The 17,910-nt window shown below is 34.0% G+C and overlaps 2 protein-coding genes and 1 long non-coding RNA gene across 6 annotated transcripts in view; 1 reads left to right on the top strand and 2 right to left on the bottom strand.

The window, feature by feature from the left end:
- Positions 1-8,884, top strand: part of itm2cb (integral membrane protein 2Cb) — a 22,277-nt gene extending 13,393 nt beyond the window's left edge. For 2 of the 3 annotated variants that reach the window (XM_021479096.2, XM_073912776.1), the window contains exons 4-7: positions 651-839; positions 1,601-1,711; positions 2,359-2,509; positions 7,789-8,884. In XM_021479096.2, the coding sequence (XP_021334771.2) occupies positions 651-839; positions 1,601-1,711; positions 2,359-2,509; positions 7,789-7,886 (549 nt within the window). In that variant the 3' untranslated portion in view covers positions 7,887-8,884. 3 annotated transcript variants of the gene reach the window in all.
- Positions 1-17,910, bottom strand: part of LOC137488208 (uncharacterized) — a 23,420-nt gene extending 5,510 nt beyond the window's left edge. The window contains exons 1-4 of one of the 2 annotated variants that reach the window (XR_012394447.1): positions 17,643-17,910; positions 17,262-17,367; positions 4,154-4,921; positions 3,480-3,764 (exon numbers count right to left, since the gene is read on the bottom strand). This is a non-coding gene — a long non-coding RNA (uncharacterized lncRNA). Of the gene's footprint in view, positions 1-3,479; positions 3,765-4,153; positions 4,922-17,261; positions 17,368-17,642 lie in introns of those variants that run through there. The other variant, XR_011007150.2, reaches the window with a different exon arrangement.
- lpar5a (lysophosphatidic acid receptor 5a) lies at positions 9,127-10,700 on the bottom strand. Its single transcript, NM_199606.1, is given in 1 exon segment — positions 9,127-10,700. A coding segment is annotated over 1 exon segment (987 nt). The 5' UTR covers positions 10,652-10,700; the 3' UTR covers positions 9,127-9,664.

Here is a 17,910-nt window from a genome sequence, read left to right as displayed (position 1 = left end):
TACTATATTTTAGGTCATACTAGACTTCCACATGGCCATTTAATAATAGATGCAAAATTATAATTATTCCAGTGAGTGATAATATAATCAAGTATATTTTACTGAACTGTATTACTTCCACAGTATATAGTCAGTTTTATTCAGAGGTGTGTTTAAAAATATATACTTTTACAAACTAAGAACTCAATGAATGGGAGAATTTATGTCTAGCTTTAAACTTAAATTATTTTTATAACTTATTACCAGGGCCAGATGGAATCTGCGGACATTTTTTGCTATTTCTGCAGAGAATTTTGGTAAAAATCTGCGGATTTCTGCGGAATTATTTTGGGAGTATCCAGCAGAGTATCATAACTAAAACCTTAATATATTAAATAAAAAGTAATGAATTACTGAATAAAAACTGAATAAATTCAGACTTACACATTTACTCAAGTAAATAAACAGAATTAATAATGGGCTAAAATGTGCAGAAATCTGTGGAATTCTGCGGAAAATCTGCGGAATTCTGCGCGCGCAGATTCCGTGTGGGCCTACTTATTACTTAAATGTATTCTGTGAACACCATTAAGATTAATGACGGCACATTAAAAAGTAAATAAAGAAATAATAACAAGTATGCTATATTAAATGCTCTAATTTTCCTCCAGATTCCAGAGGACAGTTTCTTCCACTGTCGGATGATGTATGAAGACCCCGTGTTCGCCCCTTTACTCGGCCGACAGGAGTTAGAAGAGAAAGTGGGCATCTACCTGGACGATAACTATGAGCAGATCAGCGTTCCCGTGCCAGATTTCGGAAGCGGCGACCCGGCAGACATCATTCATGACTTTCACAGGGTGAGCAGCTTTCAGAGAAGCTCTGCACAATGAGCTCTTGTACAGTTTCTACTCGTTCTTTGGCTGCACAAAGCTGGCGTTAGTCATCACGGCTCCCCCAGATGGACTGTGAACCATCTCTGAGGAAGCCTTTTGTCTGCTTGAAATCATTGTTTAATATGCAGCGTGAAGTGCCAGGCGCAGAACAAGCAAATGTTTCTGTGAAAGCCACAGTTTCAGCCAAACCAGAGAAGTTCTGAAGCTGCGAGAATGTCAGTCAGAACGTTTCGTTCTCCTAGTTGCATGGATTAGCTAGGAAATATAGTTAAAAACTGCAATGTTGTGGAATATGGTTGCATTTTTATGAACTAGCATTTTGCATTTGAATGTGATTTTATTTTTGTGATGCAAGGTTGAATTTTCAGCATCATTGCATTCTGCAGAAATTCATTATTTTTAAATTATTGTATTTGTTTTATATAAATAAATTATTATAAAATAATTATTTATAGAAAACTAATATACTTAAATAATAATTATTATTATTTATAATATTAATTGTGTAATAATAATTAATTAAAAATAATTATTTAAATACATTATTATGAACATTTTTGTGGAAATATAATACAAGCACTACATTTTATTTTTGAAATTGGAATACATAATGATCTTTTAAATGTCTTTACTGTCACTTTTCAGTATAATGAAAAAAAAACAACAACAAGAATTCGATTTTGAGTCGTTATTAACGGAGGTGTTCTGCTTTGTCATCCACACAGGGACTCACAGCTTACTACGACATTGCGTTGGATAAGTGCTACGTGATCGAGCTCAACACCACAATTGTCATGCCGCCCAGAAACCTGTGGGAACTGCTTGTCAATGTCAAGGTAACAGCTTGCATACAGCTTTATGTAACTGTTGAACAAAAGGTCTCGGCTCCTGAGTCACATGTTTTGATGTGCAGGTTTATTTCCAAAATATATGAAACGAGAAACATATTACGAATCATCTCTGAAGGTGGAACTGCACCTCCAGAAATGACAAAAAAGCTTGACTGCAAAGGCGGTTATGAAACAAAATATCTTTTAGGATGAAACTTCATGATAAAATTTCATCGTCTCTAAGCAATAACAATGCAGTCATATATACTATTACATAAGTAATGCAAATGTAATCTATACAATAGTAAATGTAACCTAATATTAAAATTATACTCAATTGATAAGTGATTTTGTAAAATATTTATTATAAAAATGTAGTATATTCATGTATAATATAATTTACTCTTAATGTGTTTATGTAAATAATGCTCGATTATCAAAAATTTCCTCCAGTAAAGTTAATTCTATCATTATTACAGTAATTCAAATGGAAATGACTGCACTTGCAAAATATGACAAAACAAAAACATGAGCAAAAGTCACTTCCCTTGCAGAGCTGACAAGCATTTTTGATCTGTTTGATTCGTCATGTGCAGTGTGTCAGTGTTGATGGAGCCCAATGTGACCATTTGCATGTGTTTGTGTTTTGGCAGCGGGGAACGTATTTGCCCCAGACCTACATGATTCAGGAGGAAATGGTGGTAACTGGACGCGTCAGAAACTTGCGTCAGCTAGGACCCTTCATCCACCGGCTCTGCTACGCAAAAGAGACCTACAGACTGAGACGCCGTAGCGGACAAAGACGTGAGTTTCATTACTACTATTATAAGATTATTAACACCAATGGTATTAGTTTTGTACTTTATATTAGTGATTTGAAAGACTATTTAACGTTTAAAAGAAGTCTCTTATGCACATTAGTGTTTGAATACTCCCCCCACATTTTTTGTGTAGCATTTTTAATAAACAGCTTTTTTTTTTTTTAAATAAGTATTTTCTAATATGTATAATTATACTTTTATAATATACTTTTTATTTAAGGCATCCTTACAGATCAAGTCTTTACAAGTCGCGCTTTGTCATTCTGCTACATACAGAGAAACGAAATGTGGTGTCTTGCAGGACAACAGTGCTACATAAATGAATCATAAATACAAACAGAACACTGGACATAAGGGCAATTTTAAAACCCATGTATAACTAACATATACTGTAAAATACATAACTATACACATAAGATACTTAACTACGCACCTAAGATACTTAACTATGCACATAAGACAGGCTATACAAGTACTTTTACATGACACTGAACAGTGTTGTGCAGGATATCGTGCAACCTAGGTATTTAAGAGGTATTTAAGGATGGATCTTGTGCGAAAGAGTTATTCACGGCTGAAGCAAGCAGTGCTATATGATTATGGTAAATTAATAATCAACATAATTTCTGTATTGAATCCTTGTAAGATGGAGTTTAAATAAAGTGTCAGGTGCATAAGAGAGGAGTGTTTCTACAGGTGGTTTGTCAAGCCCACTCACCTGTATGAAGCACAATTTAAAATGCACAGTGTTTCCATTTAAATAATAGTATCATTGATTTGTTTAATTATTAAATAATTTAAATTATTAATACAAATAATAATAATAATAATAATAATAATAAAAATAAATGTTTCTTTTAGCTTTTTTTCTGCTTATTAAAATGATTTTTGGAAGATCAAATGACATTGAAGACTGCAGAAGTCATGCTAAATTCAGTATTGCATCACAAGAACAATTTTTACAAATATTTAATGTATTCATTTCTGCAATTTATAAATTTATTCAAGTAGAGAAATATAAAATTTTAAATTGCTGTAATATTTCACAAATTAACAATTTTACTGCATTTTTTTGATCAAATAAATGTACACTTGTTGTACATAAGTCTTTGTGTCCTTCAAAATCATAAAAATATTATTTCCGATTTTACACCCTTAGTTTATTGGCTAACATGGCCACAAAAAAAATAAATAAATCCAGCAGACTTTCTTTAAAGCAGCGTTTCTCAACCACATTCCTGGAGGACCACCAGCACTGCATGTTTTGGATTTCTCCTTTGTCACGCCCATTACAGCTCCTTCAGTCTCTGCTAGTGAGCTGATGATCTGAGTCAGGTGTGTTTGATAGAAGAGACATGGGCTGTTTTTCAGTGTGCATTCTTCAGCGATCTTGTGTTCTTGTGCAACGTCATCATCAACCGCCAAAGTTCGTGTGAAGGGCATGTGACCATCAGAAAGAAGGCAGCATCTCTTTTCCTCAGAGGACGCATTTATTTGTTCTCGTGGTCTCCTGAGTTTGTTCTTTTAAGGTAACTTGGCAAAAAACGTCTCCACAAGAACACGAGTCCATTCTTGGAATTGAGAAACAGTCATGGAAAATGTGCAGAGTTGGTGTTCATCCAGGAACATGGTTGAGAAACACTGCTTTAAAGGCATTCATGTGCAATACATAAGGATTATTACATATAACAACCAGCATCATGTTGACTTTACATGCTTAAGCACTACAGAACAGGTAAACAAGACTAAATAAAGATCTAACACACCATAATTGTGGCTTTTGGACTTTCAAAAAGTGTTTTTGTGTGCATTTAGAAAAGCGAGTGTCAGTCTACAACATAATCTTATATAATTATTAAAATGGCAATTCGGATCTTATCGAATAGATGAACTTTCTCTATCTGAGCATGTTACTGGCACCTGTGATCGCAGATGTAGCTGTGGTTTCTGTTGTGTTTAGTTCCTGTTCAGTTTTTGCTATCTACCCTGATATCTTCTGAAAAATCTGCCACATTAACTGTTGCTTTTAACGTGTTAGAAACGCCTTCCTCTTTTTATGAGTCAGATGCACATTGGTATGAAAGGAAGTACTGCATTAGCATTGATATGGGCATGCCAGGTTCTGTAGTACTGCTGCGTGCAGCACGATGACACTGATCCTCATCATGATTAATGCGTGTGATTTTTAAGATTGTGGGTGTTTGAGCGTGACTCACGAGCGTAGAGCAGGCAGAACACCTCCAGTTAGAGCACGCAGAGGGGGATGTGATGCACGTCAGCCGCTAATGCATTGTGGGAGCTGTTGTCTGGTCAGAGGGGTCTCTCTCTTTCTCGGCTGAACTGTAGTTTGGCGCGTTCAGGACTTCCTCTCACTCATCCAAGTGTAGATAGTCGTCTGGAAAACCACAGGAAATAGAAATGTGGTGACTTGTGAAATTCGTGCCACACCAAGGAAGTGTCCCCTGAGTTTAACCTCATAGAAACCCTACATTTCTCAACGCTTGTACGATTTAAACGACCCGCCCAAAGATTGCAACGTTGTTTGTCTGAAGCAAAGTCTTTTTTTGTAAATAAGAAAGAGCATTTGAAAGACATTTGAAATGTCAATTGATATAAATCCTCTAAAATAGCAGCATCTACTAATGTTAGGTGTTAGAAATGTGTTAGGAATCTAGCTTACAGAAACATTTCTTTTTTGGAAATACCTTTCATTTTTTGTGTTTTTATATATTCATTTATTAATTTTCTTGTCGGCTTAGTCCCTTTATTAATCCGGGGTCGCCACAGCGCAATGAACCGGCAACTTATCCAGCAAGTTTTTACACAGCGGGTGCCCTTCCATCTCTGGGAAAGTTTATATATATACTGTGTATATATATATATATATATATATATATATATATATATATATATATATATATATATATATATATATATATATATATATATATATATATATATATATAAACTTATAAAAAAATATATATATTTTTTTAATTTAAAGGAGAAAATAAGAGAAAAAGTAGAGAAACAGAAAGAAGGAAATAAAACATCAATAACATCAACTTTAATGAACGGCTGACTGGTCACGTCATGCTGACAGAGACATATCTGATATAAAGGTCAGGTCACACAATATAAATTGTCTTATGTCCACTTCTTAACACATTGCAAGTATTTGTACATTTGTCGTTAGGCCTGTCACAATAATCAATATATCTAGTTATCGTGCAATACTTGGAGATGACCTTAGTAATTTTTGCCATTGCAATATATACATTTACAAACTCACAAATGACGTTAAAGCCATTTTACAATGACATTTACATTCTAGCTCAACGGTGTCAAAGTTTATAGTTGGACATATACCTAATAGGGCTTTTAATAGTATATAAAATTGGAGATTTACCTTTTTAACATCAAATTAGAATCTAAATAACCTTAAGAATGCCACATATTTTAAAGTGTTTATGGCTGTTTGCATTATAATTCTGCTGTATAATAATTATATAATCAGTTGCATAAAATGATCTAAAAATGACAATAAAAACGCTTATCGCAACAATTCTGTGACAACAAAAATTCCTTATTGTGACAGGCCTGTTTGTAGTTTTAGTGGAAAAAGTGATCTCCATATTTCTATACTTCTTTTATCCAACCTTTCAGAATTTTCTGTTATTACCTATAACATCAGATTTGTTATTTTTTAGGAATAACTACATTAGTTAACATGCGCACACACTATGATAAATATTATTAAAGAGTTCTAATCTTTATGGATGTTAATCCTTAACATTTACTAATACATTTCATACCTAAAGGGGTCTTTAATCCACTATAAATACATAACACATTTGAGCAATTGGCATTAATAAATGTTTCAAAATATATTTTTCAATTATTCATGTTTTCAATTATTAAAAAAATGATGTTCATATTATATGGTTCACATAAGCTGTTCTTTCATCAGCTTTTAAAGGTGCTCTATGTTAGTTTTTGACTCTTCTAAAGCATAACAATACCGTAATATGTTTGCAGATATTTAAGAAAAATGCCAAGTGAACATTCTTGTTTATCTGAAAAACAATACTGACGTCAGATATTCTGCTTTGAAAGTGTGCGTTAGGTGCCGGAACGGCTGCCTTTGTTTAGTCATTTAACCCGCCCACTGCCACTATAGCCAATTATATTTCAGCACTCCAGGTTGCCTTGGTGGAAAACAGTGTATTTGATTCTTTCAGTCAGAAAGGCTCTCAAGTACACATCTGTGACCGAAATTTGACCTCCGGTGGATAGTAGCAGACTCCGAAATGAGACTCCGATTCAGAGTTCCACATGAGCTGGTTAATAATTAGCAGATAATATAAATATTACAAACATAAACATTAGATGAGGAAGTTGCATTGTAACCTCATGTCCTAACAACACCCTACATGACCAGATTTTCAGTGATAAGCAACTAGGCTGTTTGCACAAGACGAAACAGCACAGCAATTTAAATGCAGCCATTCAGAAGCACAGAATAGTGCACTTACTGCACTCCAACAAAATGGTCAGGTTTACAGTCTTGATACATATTAAACCTTTTTAACATTATTAAATGTACATGCTGAATCACTGATATCTGTTGGCTTGCTCTGAAGTTCAATATCAAATGGTTTGTTTTATTTTCAAGATCTGAGGTGAACTACCTGCTGCTGCTTTCAGTATATGGCAATAAATGTCATGTAAAATGGCATTCAAACTCGTATTGTTAGCATTTAACATTGAATAAAGCACATGAGGTGTATCTGAGGTGATCATTGCCCGCTTTCTGTTGTTCAGCTGTTTCTAAAATATAAATTTCAGGTGTTGGTTAGGACAAAAACTCTTTTTAATATGGAAAATATTCCTTCTATCGTGTGCCGTTTGCTTTTATTTAGAACACAACTTGTATCAGCCTTAAATAATAAATAACATTTTAAGATGTTTTCAAATGAAAAGGATTTATTTTAAATTGCACAACCCAAAAAAGTATCAATATTAGGTTTTGATCAAATGAATGCAGTATTTGTGAGCATAAGAGACTTTTAAAAACGTTAAAGCTCTTGGGATCTCCAAACTTTAAAGTAATTCCTATCAAATTGGACTGCACCAAATTTTGTCAAACTATGTTGAGCAGACGTTTATAGTTTGTCTGAACTCAACATCCACACAGTATTTGAGTTTTGTTTTAGAAGAAAGCGCCTGTTTAACTCAAAATCTGACTCATTTGTTCTGCAGGCATCGATAAGAGGGAGACGAAAAACTGCCACACCATCCGGCACTTCGAGAACACATTTGCTGTGGAGACGAAGATCTGTGAACGACTCCTGCTGTAGTTTCCCTCTCCTATCTCCTCCAATCTACTGAGCAAAACCCAAACCATCTGTCCAGCTTAACAGCACTTTATCAGCTTGATAAACCTGTAAATAATGTTAGATAAAGCCATGTCTGTTCTCTGTTTGTCTTTTTTTTCTAAGGATAAACTGTTACTTTTTTCATTCTATATATTTTTGTCTTTGTTAGTTTTTGATTTGCACATTGTCTGTAGTATAACGTTTTATTTCACTCTCAGGTTATGTGTGTGTTCTTGTTTTTCTTCTTGTGGGGAAAGAAGTTGAGATTAGCTTCAGACATTTTTAGTCTGGCAATCGCTGATGAATGATTTGCATTATTTCTGTTTGTTTGTTTTTGTGTCAAGCCTCGGTTTGTGTAGACTGACGGCTGGTTAAGTGGTTTCTTTATCTGTTTGTTTCCTCTTGTGTTAGCAAAGAAATCCAGTATTAGAAAATCATCTTCAATGCCAAAAGATGTATACCTCATATTTTAGAAATGACTTCAAGTCATAGCGTAGGTTTGAACGTGATCTAAGCAATATACGTTTTCTTATCTTGGATTTCCTATCTTGAATTTCATCGGTTTGTCGTCTTGTTTGTCAACTGATGCTCCAAGCATTGCTCTTTAATACTTGTGAATAAAGTTTGTAGAAAAATTTTAAAAACTGAAATGGTTCCTTATCTTTAAATGCAGTGTGTGTGTGCGCATACTGATCAGAATGGCTGATTTGAATTGTCTTTTGGCACAGATGTGCGTAAATGTAGTCCTTTCTCTTTTTTTATGTTCATGCCCAAGGCAGATCCACTAGATTCACTTCATATTGCTTGCACTTTTTTTCTAGTCGTACCATTTATGTGTGTTTGTTCCTCTTCCACATAATGGTGTAGCAAAGAACTGGTTTTGTCTGAAATAAATGAGGCGTTTGATTTGATGCACTCTATTCTGCTGCTCTCTCTAATCGCTTGTAAGAAAAATCTGTCAATAAACTGCTGAAACCCTATTCGCTTTCAGTTGAGATTCTTACATCTAATTTAAGGACCTGCGTGCAAGAACTTTCAGAACACACAAACCACAAAATACAGCGTTGGCTGGTGTGAAAACGAGGAGAGGGTGTGCACTTTAATGCTGTTGACTTGAATGTTTCACTTCCTTTTGGTAACCTGTGAGATTTGCACCCACGTGAAACCTCCATTGCATGTTTTCTACATCAAAATTTAATAATAAAAAAAAAGATTGAATTAAAATAATTCAAAAATAAGCATTTTTATTTCAATATAACGTATGACACAAGTAAATGGCAATAAATGCTGCTATTCTGAACGTCATTGCAATCTTGTCTGATATGAAACGAGTAAAATGCACACCTCAATAATACAATTATAAAAAAGACAAACATGATAATGCTAGTAGAAGATACAAAGCAGCAAATAGCTTCACAAAAGGTCAAGTAGTCAAAGTGATAAGCGACAACAATGGGCAATAATCATCGCTACACTATTGGCTCTTAGTGATAAGCGGTTATACAGCATCGAAATAACCTGCTACAGTCTGATCACATTGAAGATTTCATGTCACATTAGCAGGTATTGATCCCTCTATGGGTCAATCAATGTTTCTCACATTTTTATCTTCAGCTTTCATATGATAAACATGAGCTCTCCTTCTCTCTCGCATGAGTCAGCTTTTGTTTTTTACTTTGGTTTGGTTCTTCTTGCGTAACCATTTCCTCTAACACAATGAGCTTGTTTACCTCAACCACTCAACATGATCATTTGGTTCTTTATTGTCCAGTCCAACTCGTGCTCTGAACCAAGCCGAGGCCGACAGTTTTGGACGCAGAGCCGCATCTGCTCCGACTTTGTATATTCTTTGCGCTGAAGTAGTAGATCAAGGGGTCTAAACAGCTGTTAGTGCTGGCCAAGCATAGGGTAATGTTGTGCAGGTTAAAGTAAACCTCAAGGTGACTACCATTATGCAACATTCTAAGCTTGACCAGAGAGAAGAGGATGTAAATAACATGGAAGGGTATGAAGCATATGGTGTAGATGAGCAGATTAGAGAGAAAGAGCTTGACAATCTTGCTTTTGCTCAGCTCGGCGTTGAAGGAGGAAGTTGCCATGCTGTATCCTCTCAACTGCCGCACCACTGCAACCGTACAACCCAGAATGATGGAGAAAGGCACTAACATACCGAAGACAGTGGCAAGGCAGATGATTATGAAACCGTTGTTCCAACTATCAGCTGAGTACTTCTCAAAGCAGCGTGTGATGTTACAGGCGGTGTCGTTGATTTCAGGGTGATTTTGAGCGATTGGCACGGCGAGTCCAGCGATGAGCAACCACACCAAAGCACAAAACATCCAGGCCACTGGTGCTGTCCGCAAAGAGCGAGATCTTAGTGGATACACCACGGCCAACATGCGGTCCACGCTTATGAGCATGATGAAGAAGGAGCTGGAGTAGATGTTGACGGCGAATAAAGTCCCCGGAATCATGCACAGGGTATTTCCCAGCGTCCATTTACCTGTTGCGAAGTAAATGATCCGAAAGGGCAGCGATAGCGTGAAAAGTAGGTCCGACAAGGCCAGGTTAGCCATGTAGATCACTGGAACGGATTTCTTCAAGCCATTCCGACAAACAAGTATCCAGAGAGACACACAGTTCAGCGGCAGCGCAAACAGCAGCACAACGGTGTAGGTAGAAGTAAAAAGTGGATATCTAAAATGTGATGTACCGCAGTCTGTGACTGTAGTGTTGTTTGAAGTCATTTTCCAAAGAGACTGGTGTGTTTAAGAGAAGTGCTGTGTTGAAATATGCAGCGGCTCTGTAACGTTTCTTTTCTGCTCTGCTACCTCTTTCTTTTTTTAAGTTCCACTTGTTCGCGGCAGGAAACAGTGGGAGGTGTTAGTTTGTGAACTACATTACATGCAAAAAGAAAAATTAAGAGAAGCAGAGTTTGCTTGGGGGGTTGAAAGTTTATTGACACGTTGTCAAACCCAATGAAGTTATACCTCATTAAATTCTGACTAAAAAACAGACTTTAGCATTCATGTTCTTGTACTTGTTCTTGAGTTTTTAGAAACAATACAATTTTCAAAATAGTAAATGTTGCCTGTTAGACAAGTCTAAATGCAAAAATTAAGTGGTTTAAAATTAGCATTTACCTTGGCCAGGTTATTTCCAGATCATTAAAATGAAAATGCTTATAAAATGTACTTTTTAAGTGCTGCAACTAAAAAAAACTATATAGCCTATTATATAATATCATGTGGTTAGAGATAGTGGTGCAGATGGTGGTGCAGATGGTGTTGCAGCTAATGTTTTTTTTAATCTAACAAGTAAGCTCAAAAGAACGATTATTTTTTCAACAAGTGAAATGCAAAGTCATTTCATGCCTCTTAAAAATGTATTTTTATACTTCAAAATCCTTTTTACAGTTATAAATATTTTGTATTATTGTTTTTTATTTTCATCCAAAAAGTAAAAATATACAATCGCAGTACATTATAAAGAAAATGGAAAGTCAAAATGAAATCATTTTTAAAAAAGAAAAAAAAAAACAGAAGAGGTATTTACATCACACATTAAAGAAAAAGATTATTTACAATTATTACATTAATTTACAAATTTCAGTTGTTTTTAAAGCCTTTTTTTTGTAAAAGATTTAAATAGTTTCAAAGTTAAACTGCATTTCAGTAGGCAATATATATATATATATATATATATATATATATATATATATATATATATATATATATATATATATATATATATATATATATATATATATATAAAGGTTTTTGGATATAAATAAAAAATAAGGTTTCATTAGTTTGTTAACATGAATTAATAATGAATAATAATAGTTCAACATTTATTAATGCATTATTAAAATCCAAATTCATTCTGGTGAACATTAGTTATGCACAGTGACAAAAGCTAATAATAAACAACTTTATTTCCATTAACTAACTTTAACCACAATGAATTAATACTGTAATAAATGTATTGTTCATTGTTTGTTCATAACTAACATCAACTACTACAACCATATTGTAAAGTGTTACAAATGAAATATATACAGTTGAAGTCTGAATTATTAGCCACCCTTTATTATTATTTTTTTAAAATATTTCCCAAATGATGTTTAACAGAGCAAGAAAATTTTCACAGTATGTCTGATAATATTTTTTTCTTCTGGAGAAAGTCTTATTTGTTTTATTTTGGCTATAATAAAAGCAGTTTTAATTTTTTTAAAAACATTTTTGGGACAATATTATTAGCTCCTTTAAGTTCGCATAGTCTACAGAACAAACTCATGTTATACAATAACTTGCCTAATTACACCAACCTGCCTAGTTAACCTAAATACCTAATTAGTCACTTTAAGCTGTATAGAAGTGTCTTGAAAAATATCTAGTCAAATATTATTTACTGTCATCATAGCAAAGAAAAAATAAATCAGTTATTAGAAATGAGCTATTAAAACTATTATGATAAGAAATGTGTTGAAAGAAATCTTCACTTCGTTAAACAGAAATTGGGGGGGAAAAATACAGGGGGTCTAATAATTCAGGGGGGTTAATAATTCTGACTTCAACTGTGTGTTCCAGGCATGAGCAGTGATGTTACTAGAATTTTAGAAGAACATGTGAATCAGTTAATAAGACAAAAAATACATGTGATGGCATTAAACATTTATATTCGAAGATTATCTGATAAAAACTGAATTTTCATTACACATTGTAATTGTAAAATAATTGTATTTTTATTCAATTAATGAAGCGTGTGCACACACACACTCACATACATCTTCTATTTTATTTAATAATGCTATTAATGTGTTGCATTAAAAATAAAGGCAACTAGGGATCACCATGTGGATAATAATAAAAATAATAATATCCACTAGATGCATAGATCTATATAGCCATATCAAAAATATTTTACTTTGTTTATAGAATAAAATTTTTAAAATGTTGATCTATGCTTGAATTTGCAGTTAAACATATATTACATGTGATGAAGACCACCATACATGCTCAAATAGCATATAAAATGCTTATATTTAGACTGGAACAGTATGTACACAGTATATGTGTCTCAAGACTGTCTGTTTCTATGGCAACTAGAGCCTCTGTAGTGCTGCAATGGCTCTAGCAGCTGGCCATTGGCTATAATAAAAAGTTGCAAACATACTGTTGAAGTCAGAATTATTACCCCTCCTGTTTATTTTTATTTTTCCCCAATTTCTGTTTAACAGAGAGAAGATTTCTTCAACACATTTCTAAACATAATAGTTTTAATAACTCATTTCTAATAACTGCTTTATTTTATCTTTGCCATGATGACAGTTAATAATATTTGACTAGATATTTTCCAAGACACTTCTATACAGCTTAAAGTGACATTTAAAGGCTTAACTATGGTAATAAGTTTAACTAGGCAGGTTAGGGTAATTAGGCAAGATATTGTATAATGATGGCTTGTTCTGTAGACTATCGGAAAAAAATAGCTTAAAGGGGCTAATAATTTTGACCTTAAAATGGCCTTTTTTTTTTTTTAATAGAAACTGCCTTTATTCTAGCCGAAATAAAACAAATAAAACTTTATCCAGAAGAAAAAAATATTACCAGACATACTGTGAAAATGTCCTTGCTCTGTTAAACATCATTTGGGAAATATTTAAAAAAAGGGGGTTATTAATTCTGACCACCTGTATATATCAGTGTAAATGATATCAACAGTGGATGATAAAAGTCTTGAGCTGCTTTAAAAATATTAATAATATTATATTTTTGTTGAGTCAAGTCTGAAATCATTTTATGTCAAGTCTGAAGTTCAATAAACTTCATTTCGAGTGACCTTTCAACTCACAAGTTGTTTTTTGCTGGTTTGCAAACAAACTGCTCTCAGAACAGATGTAAACAACAAGCTTGTATGCCTAACCACAGCGCTGCTAGTTTTGTCACAAAGAAAAGGTCAGTTCTGCAGCACACAGGCACTATGAGAGCATTATGAAAGTCTTGTGGGTGGAGGGGTTGGGGAGACTCTCTGTGCTGCAAACAGGATGAGCTTAATGTTTACAACACATTTACTTGAGCTTACCAATCGAATTTCACTTCCTCTTCATCAACATTTTTAGATGAAGTGTCATCTGTATAATAGTTTATAATCACTACACTACCTGACAAAAGTCTTGTCATTGATCTCAGTTGTGAGAAATCAGCAAGAAGTCCTATTTGGGAAAGTGGCAGAAGGTAGAATTTTCTGATGAATCATCTGTTGAACTGCATTTCAATCATCACAAATGCTGCAGAAGACATATTGGAACCCGCATGGACCCAAGATTCTGACTGAAATCAGTCAAGTTTGGTGAAGGAAAAGTCATGGTTTGGGGTTACATTCAGTATGGGGGCGTGCAAGAGATCTGCAGAGTGGATGGCAACAACAACAGCCTGAGGTATCAAGACATTTGTACATTACAAACCACAGGAAAGGGCAAATTCCAGGCGGGAATTGGCCAGCCCAGTCACCAGAAATGAACATTATTGAGCATGTCTGGGGTAAGATGAAGGAGGAGGCATTGAAGATGAATTCAAAGAATCTTGATGAACTGGGAGTCCTGCAAGAATGATTTCTTTGCCATTCCAGATGACTTTATCAATAAGTTATTGGAGTCATTGCAGAGATGTATGGATGCAGTCCTTCAAGCTCATAGGAGTCATACACAATATTAATTCTTTTTCCACTGCACCATGACTTTATATTCTATACTGTACATTATTTCTGTTAAGTGACAAGACTTTAGTCTAAGAAAAAACAGACAACACTCTCCTAATTAAATATTTAAAAATCAAGTATGACCATTTTTTGGTAAAATAAGCGTAATCTAGAGGCATTTGCCTTTCATTTAAGCCACTTCTGATACTAAATGATCAACTAGAAGACATGTTATTATTTGTTGTTTCTAACACTTGGATATGCGACAAGACTTTTGTCAAGTAGTGTAGAAGCTTTAACGCACATTAATTATGGCAAGGCACTGCTGGTGAGTAGGGTTTAAAATTTTTTAAATAAAATTATAATATTTATCACCAGACTTCACGAGTTCATTGATTAGATTAGGATCTGTATTTATTTTGTATTGCCAGTTTTCTAAAATATTGTTTAAATATGTAAATAAGGCAGTTTTTTGTAAAATTTGTGCTAATTTGCATACATTTTTAGGATAACAATTTGAATTTCGGAGTCAGGTTCAAAAGCTTGTTTCATTTTTTGGACATATTAAAAGGTTTTTGCAGAGGCGATTTTGATTGAGTATCTCTTTTTATCACTTCATAACAGAAAAAACAGTGAACAGATGCATTTTTGTCATAGATTTTTGCAGTCTGAAGTGTTGTATATTGCCGGAAAAATTATGTATTAACATATTAAGGCTGCACAATATAGAGCAAAATTATTGTTATTGCAATATCACAGAAATGTGTGATAAATTACATTTATTTCATGCACTGGATGTTTATCTAAATTTGACCAACCATAGTTTTGACTTATTCATGAAGCTCTATTTTAATGATTTTAATGAAGCTCAAAGTCTAAAGCAGATGGCACAAAAGTACTAAGAGTGTGCCTTAATCCACTATTGCCATTTTAAGTATAGAAAAAAAAAGTGTGCCAGCACATGGTCTAATATTATTGTTCTTATTCCCGACAGGTGGATAAATACAAACAAAAACATTATAAAAACAAATATAAATATGCATATAATAAATACTATACTAATAATAGCCTAATAATAGTAACACTAAACAACTGCAAATTGTCCTGAATAAACTGACCACAACAGAGCCTGAAGAAGAGCATGAAAAAGGCATGGAAGGAGGTTTTTATATTTATGGAAAAAATAATGATTTTAATATAATAAGGATATTTCGATCCTTTAATTTTTTTCATATGTAAAGGTGTTTGTGTATTGTCGTACATCCAGTGTGTATTACGCAATGTGTATGTGTGTTTTAGACCTGCTGCTAACATGCTCTTTACATAATAAAAACTGCACCATTGACTTTAGACCAGCTTTTTGTTGGTCAGTGGTGCGTTCTATTAGTTGCCTCAACATAGAAAAGTGCCAAAAATGTACCTTAACACATCTTCATTTCAGACCAGCACGCCCATGAGTCCACAAAATGGCATAAATGCATTTGCTATTTAAAAAATGTGCGCAAAACTTGAACTTGACACCTGCGGCTCTCTGAAAATAGCAATACAAAACAAAAACAAAAAAACACTTGCTCTGCGCATCCCGCTGTATTGCACCAAGTTTATGATATGGCTCACTGTGTAAAGATTAAATATTTTGCATTTGAAAACTATATCTTACCTGTTTATTTTAATATCATTACATAAATAAATGATTTAATAACATAGCTAATAAAAATCAAATTTTCTATGGAAATGCAGCAGTTAGCTCTATGCAACTCTCACATGGTCGCCAGCTGAGGCTAAGCTGGGCTGCACCTGATCAGTACCTGGATGGAAGCCCACGTGGGAAAGCTTGGTGGCTGCCAGAAGTGGTTTTAGTGAGACCAGCCGGGAGTGCTCAACCTGAAGTCTGTGTGGGCCCTAATGCCCCAGTATATTGATGGGGACTCTATACAGCTCAGTGAACGCTGTCTTTTGGATATGTTAAACTGAGGTCCTGACTCTCTGTGGTCATTAAAAATCCTAGTTTTTCCTTAAAAAATAAATAAATAAAAGAGTAGGGGCTTAACTCCGATATCCTGGCCAAATTTGCCGCCTCTGTCCATTAAGGCCTTCTAACCATCCCCATATTATAATTAGCATTGTCATTTTGTCTCCTCTCCACCAATCAGCTGGTGTGTGGTGTGCAGTCTGGCACAGATGCTGTTGCATCATTCAGGTGGATGCTACACACTGGTGGTGGATGAGAAGATTACCACCCCCTTCTAAAAATGTGTAAAGTGCTTTGAGTGTCCAGAAAAATGCTATATAAATGTAAGGAATTATTACTATTATTAAAAGTTATATCATAAAAAAAATGCAAAGACTCAACCACCATTTCACAAATCTTTCCAGCATTATGGAGCCCCAGAAAATATCAGCTCGGAACAAACTTCAGAAATAAGATATGAATAAAGTTTGTACTGTTTATGTTAAAGTGGAGATAGAGAAAACTAATTTTGAGAAAGTGCTTTAAAAATTATATTGAAATCTACTTCTGCAAACGCACATTGAAAGTCAAAAGGCCCCAAATCTCAAAATTTGCAGAGACATGACAAGTTTTATTTTTGCTTGCAGTGTCTTGCTATAAATAGTCCTGTGTTGAGAAACTGTTTACTCCAACAACTTACTCACCCTCAGGACATCCAATGTGTAATGTAACGTTAGGTGACCTTGCTGTTGTTCTTCAGTAGATCAATACAGAGAATTTTTAGTTGAAGCCATGATTCCCCATAGAAACCTAATACAAGGAAATATATACCAATCAAATAATGACATTCAAGTTCATATGTTTGCCATATAGGCATATATGTCTATATTTTGTCATATATATATATATATATATATATATATATATATATATATATATATATATATATATATATATATATATATATATATATATATATATATAAATATATATATATATATATATATGGCCATATACGAACATATGAATATTAATAAGTTACAACTTACGTTACGTGAGCATTTACAACGTTAACTTAACGTTACCTTTCATCCACAACGGTCAAACGGTCCAGAGATCTTTCACTATTTCTTTTCGCAAGTTTTCTCTCTAAGATTAAATGCTAGATTTTAAAAGCTGCATGTGGACTGTATATAGGCTGATAATTTATTGCATTTATTCAAGAATAATTTCGAATTATGTTAGGAAACGTTTTTATTAACCGTTACTCAAGTTTTTTCAAACTTGATGACGCTCTGTCGTGTAATGTTTTGATGTCGTGGCGCCGTCTTGTGGTTGAACTGCGGCGTGTAC

This window comes from Danio rerio, chromosome 2, assembly GCF_049306965.1.
Source record: "Danio rerio strain Tuebingen ecotype United States chromosome 2, GRCz12tu, whole genome shotgun sequence".
NCBI lineage: Eukaryota > Metazoa > Chordata > Actinopteri > Cypriniformes > Danionidae > Danio > Danio rerio.
This window is presented reverse-complemented; position numbering and strand designations above follow the sequence as displayed.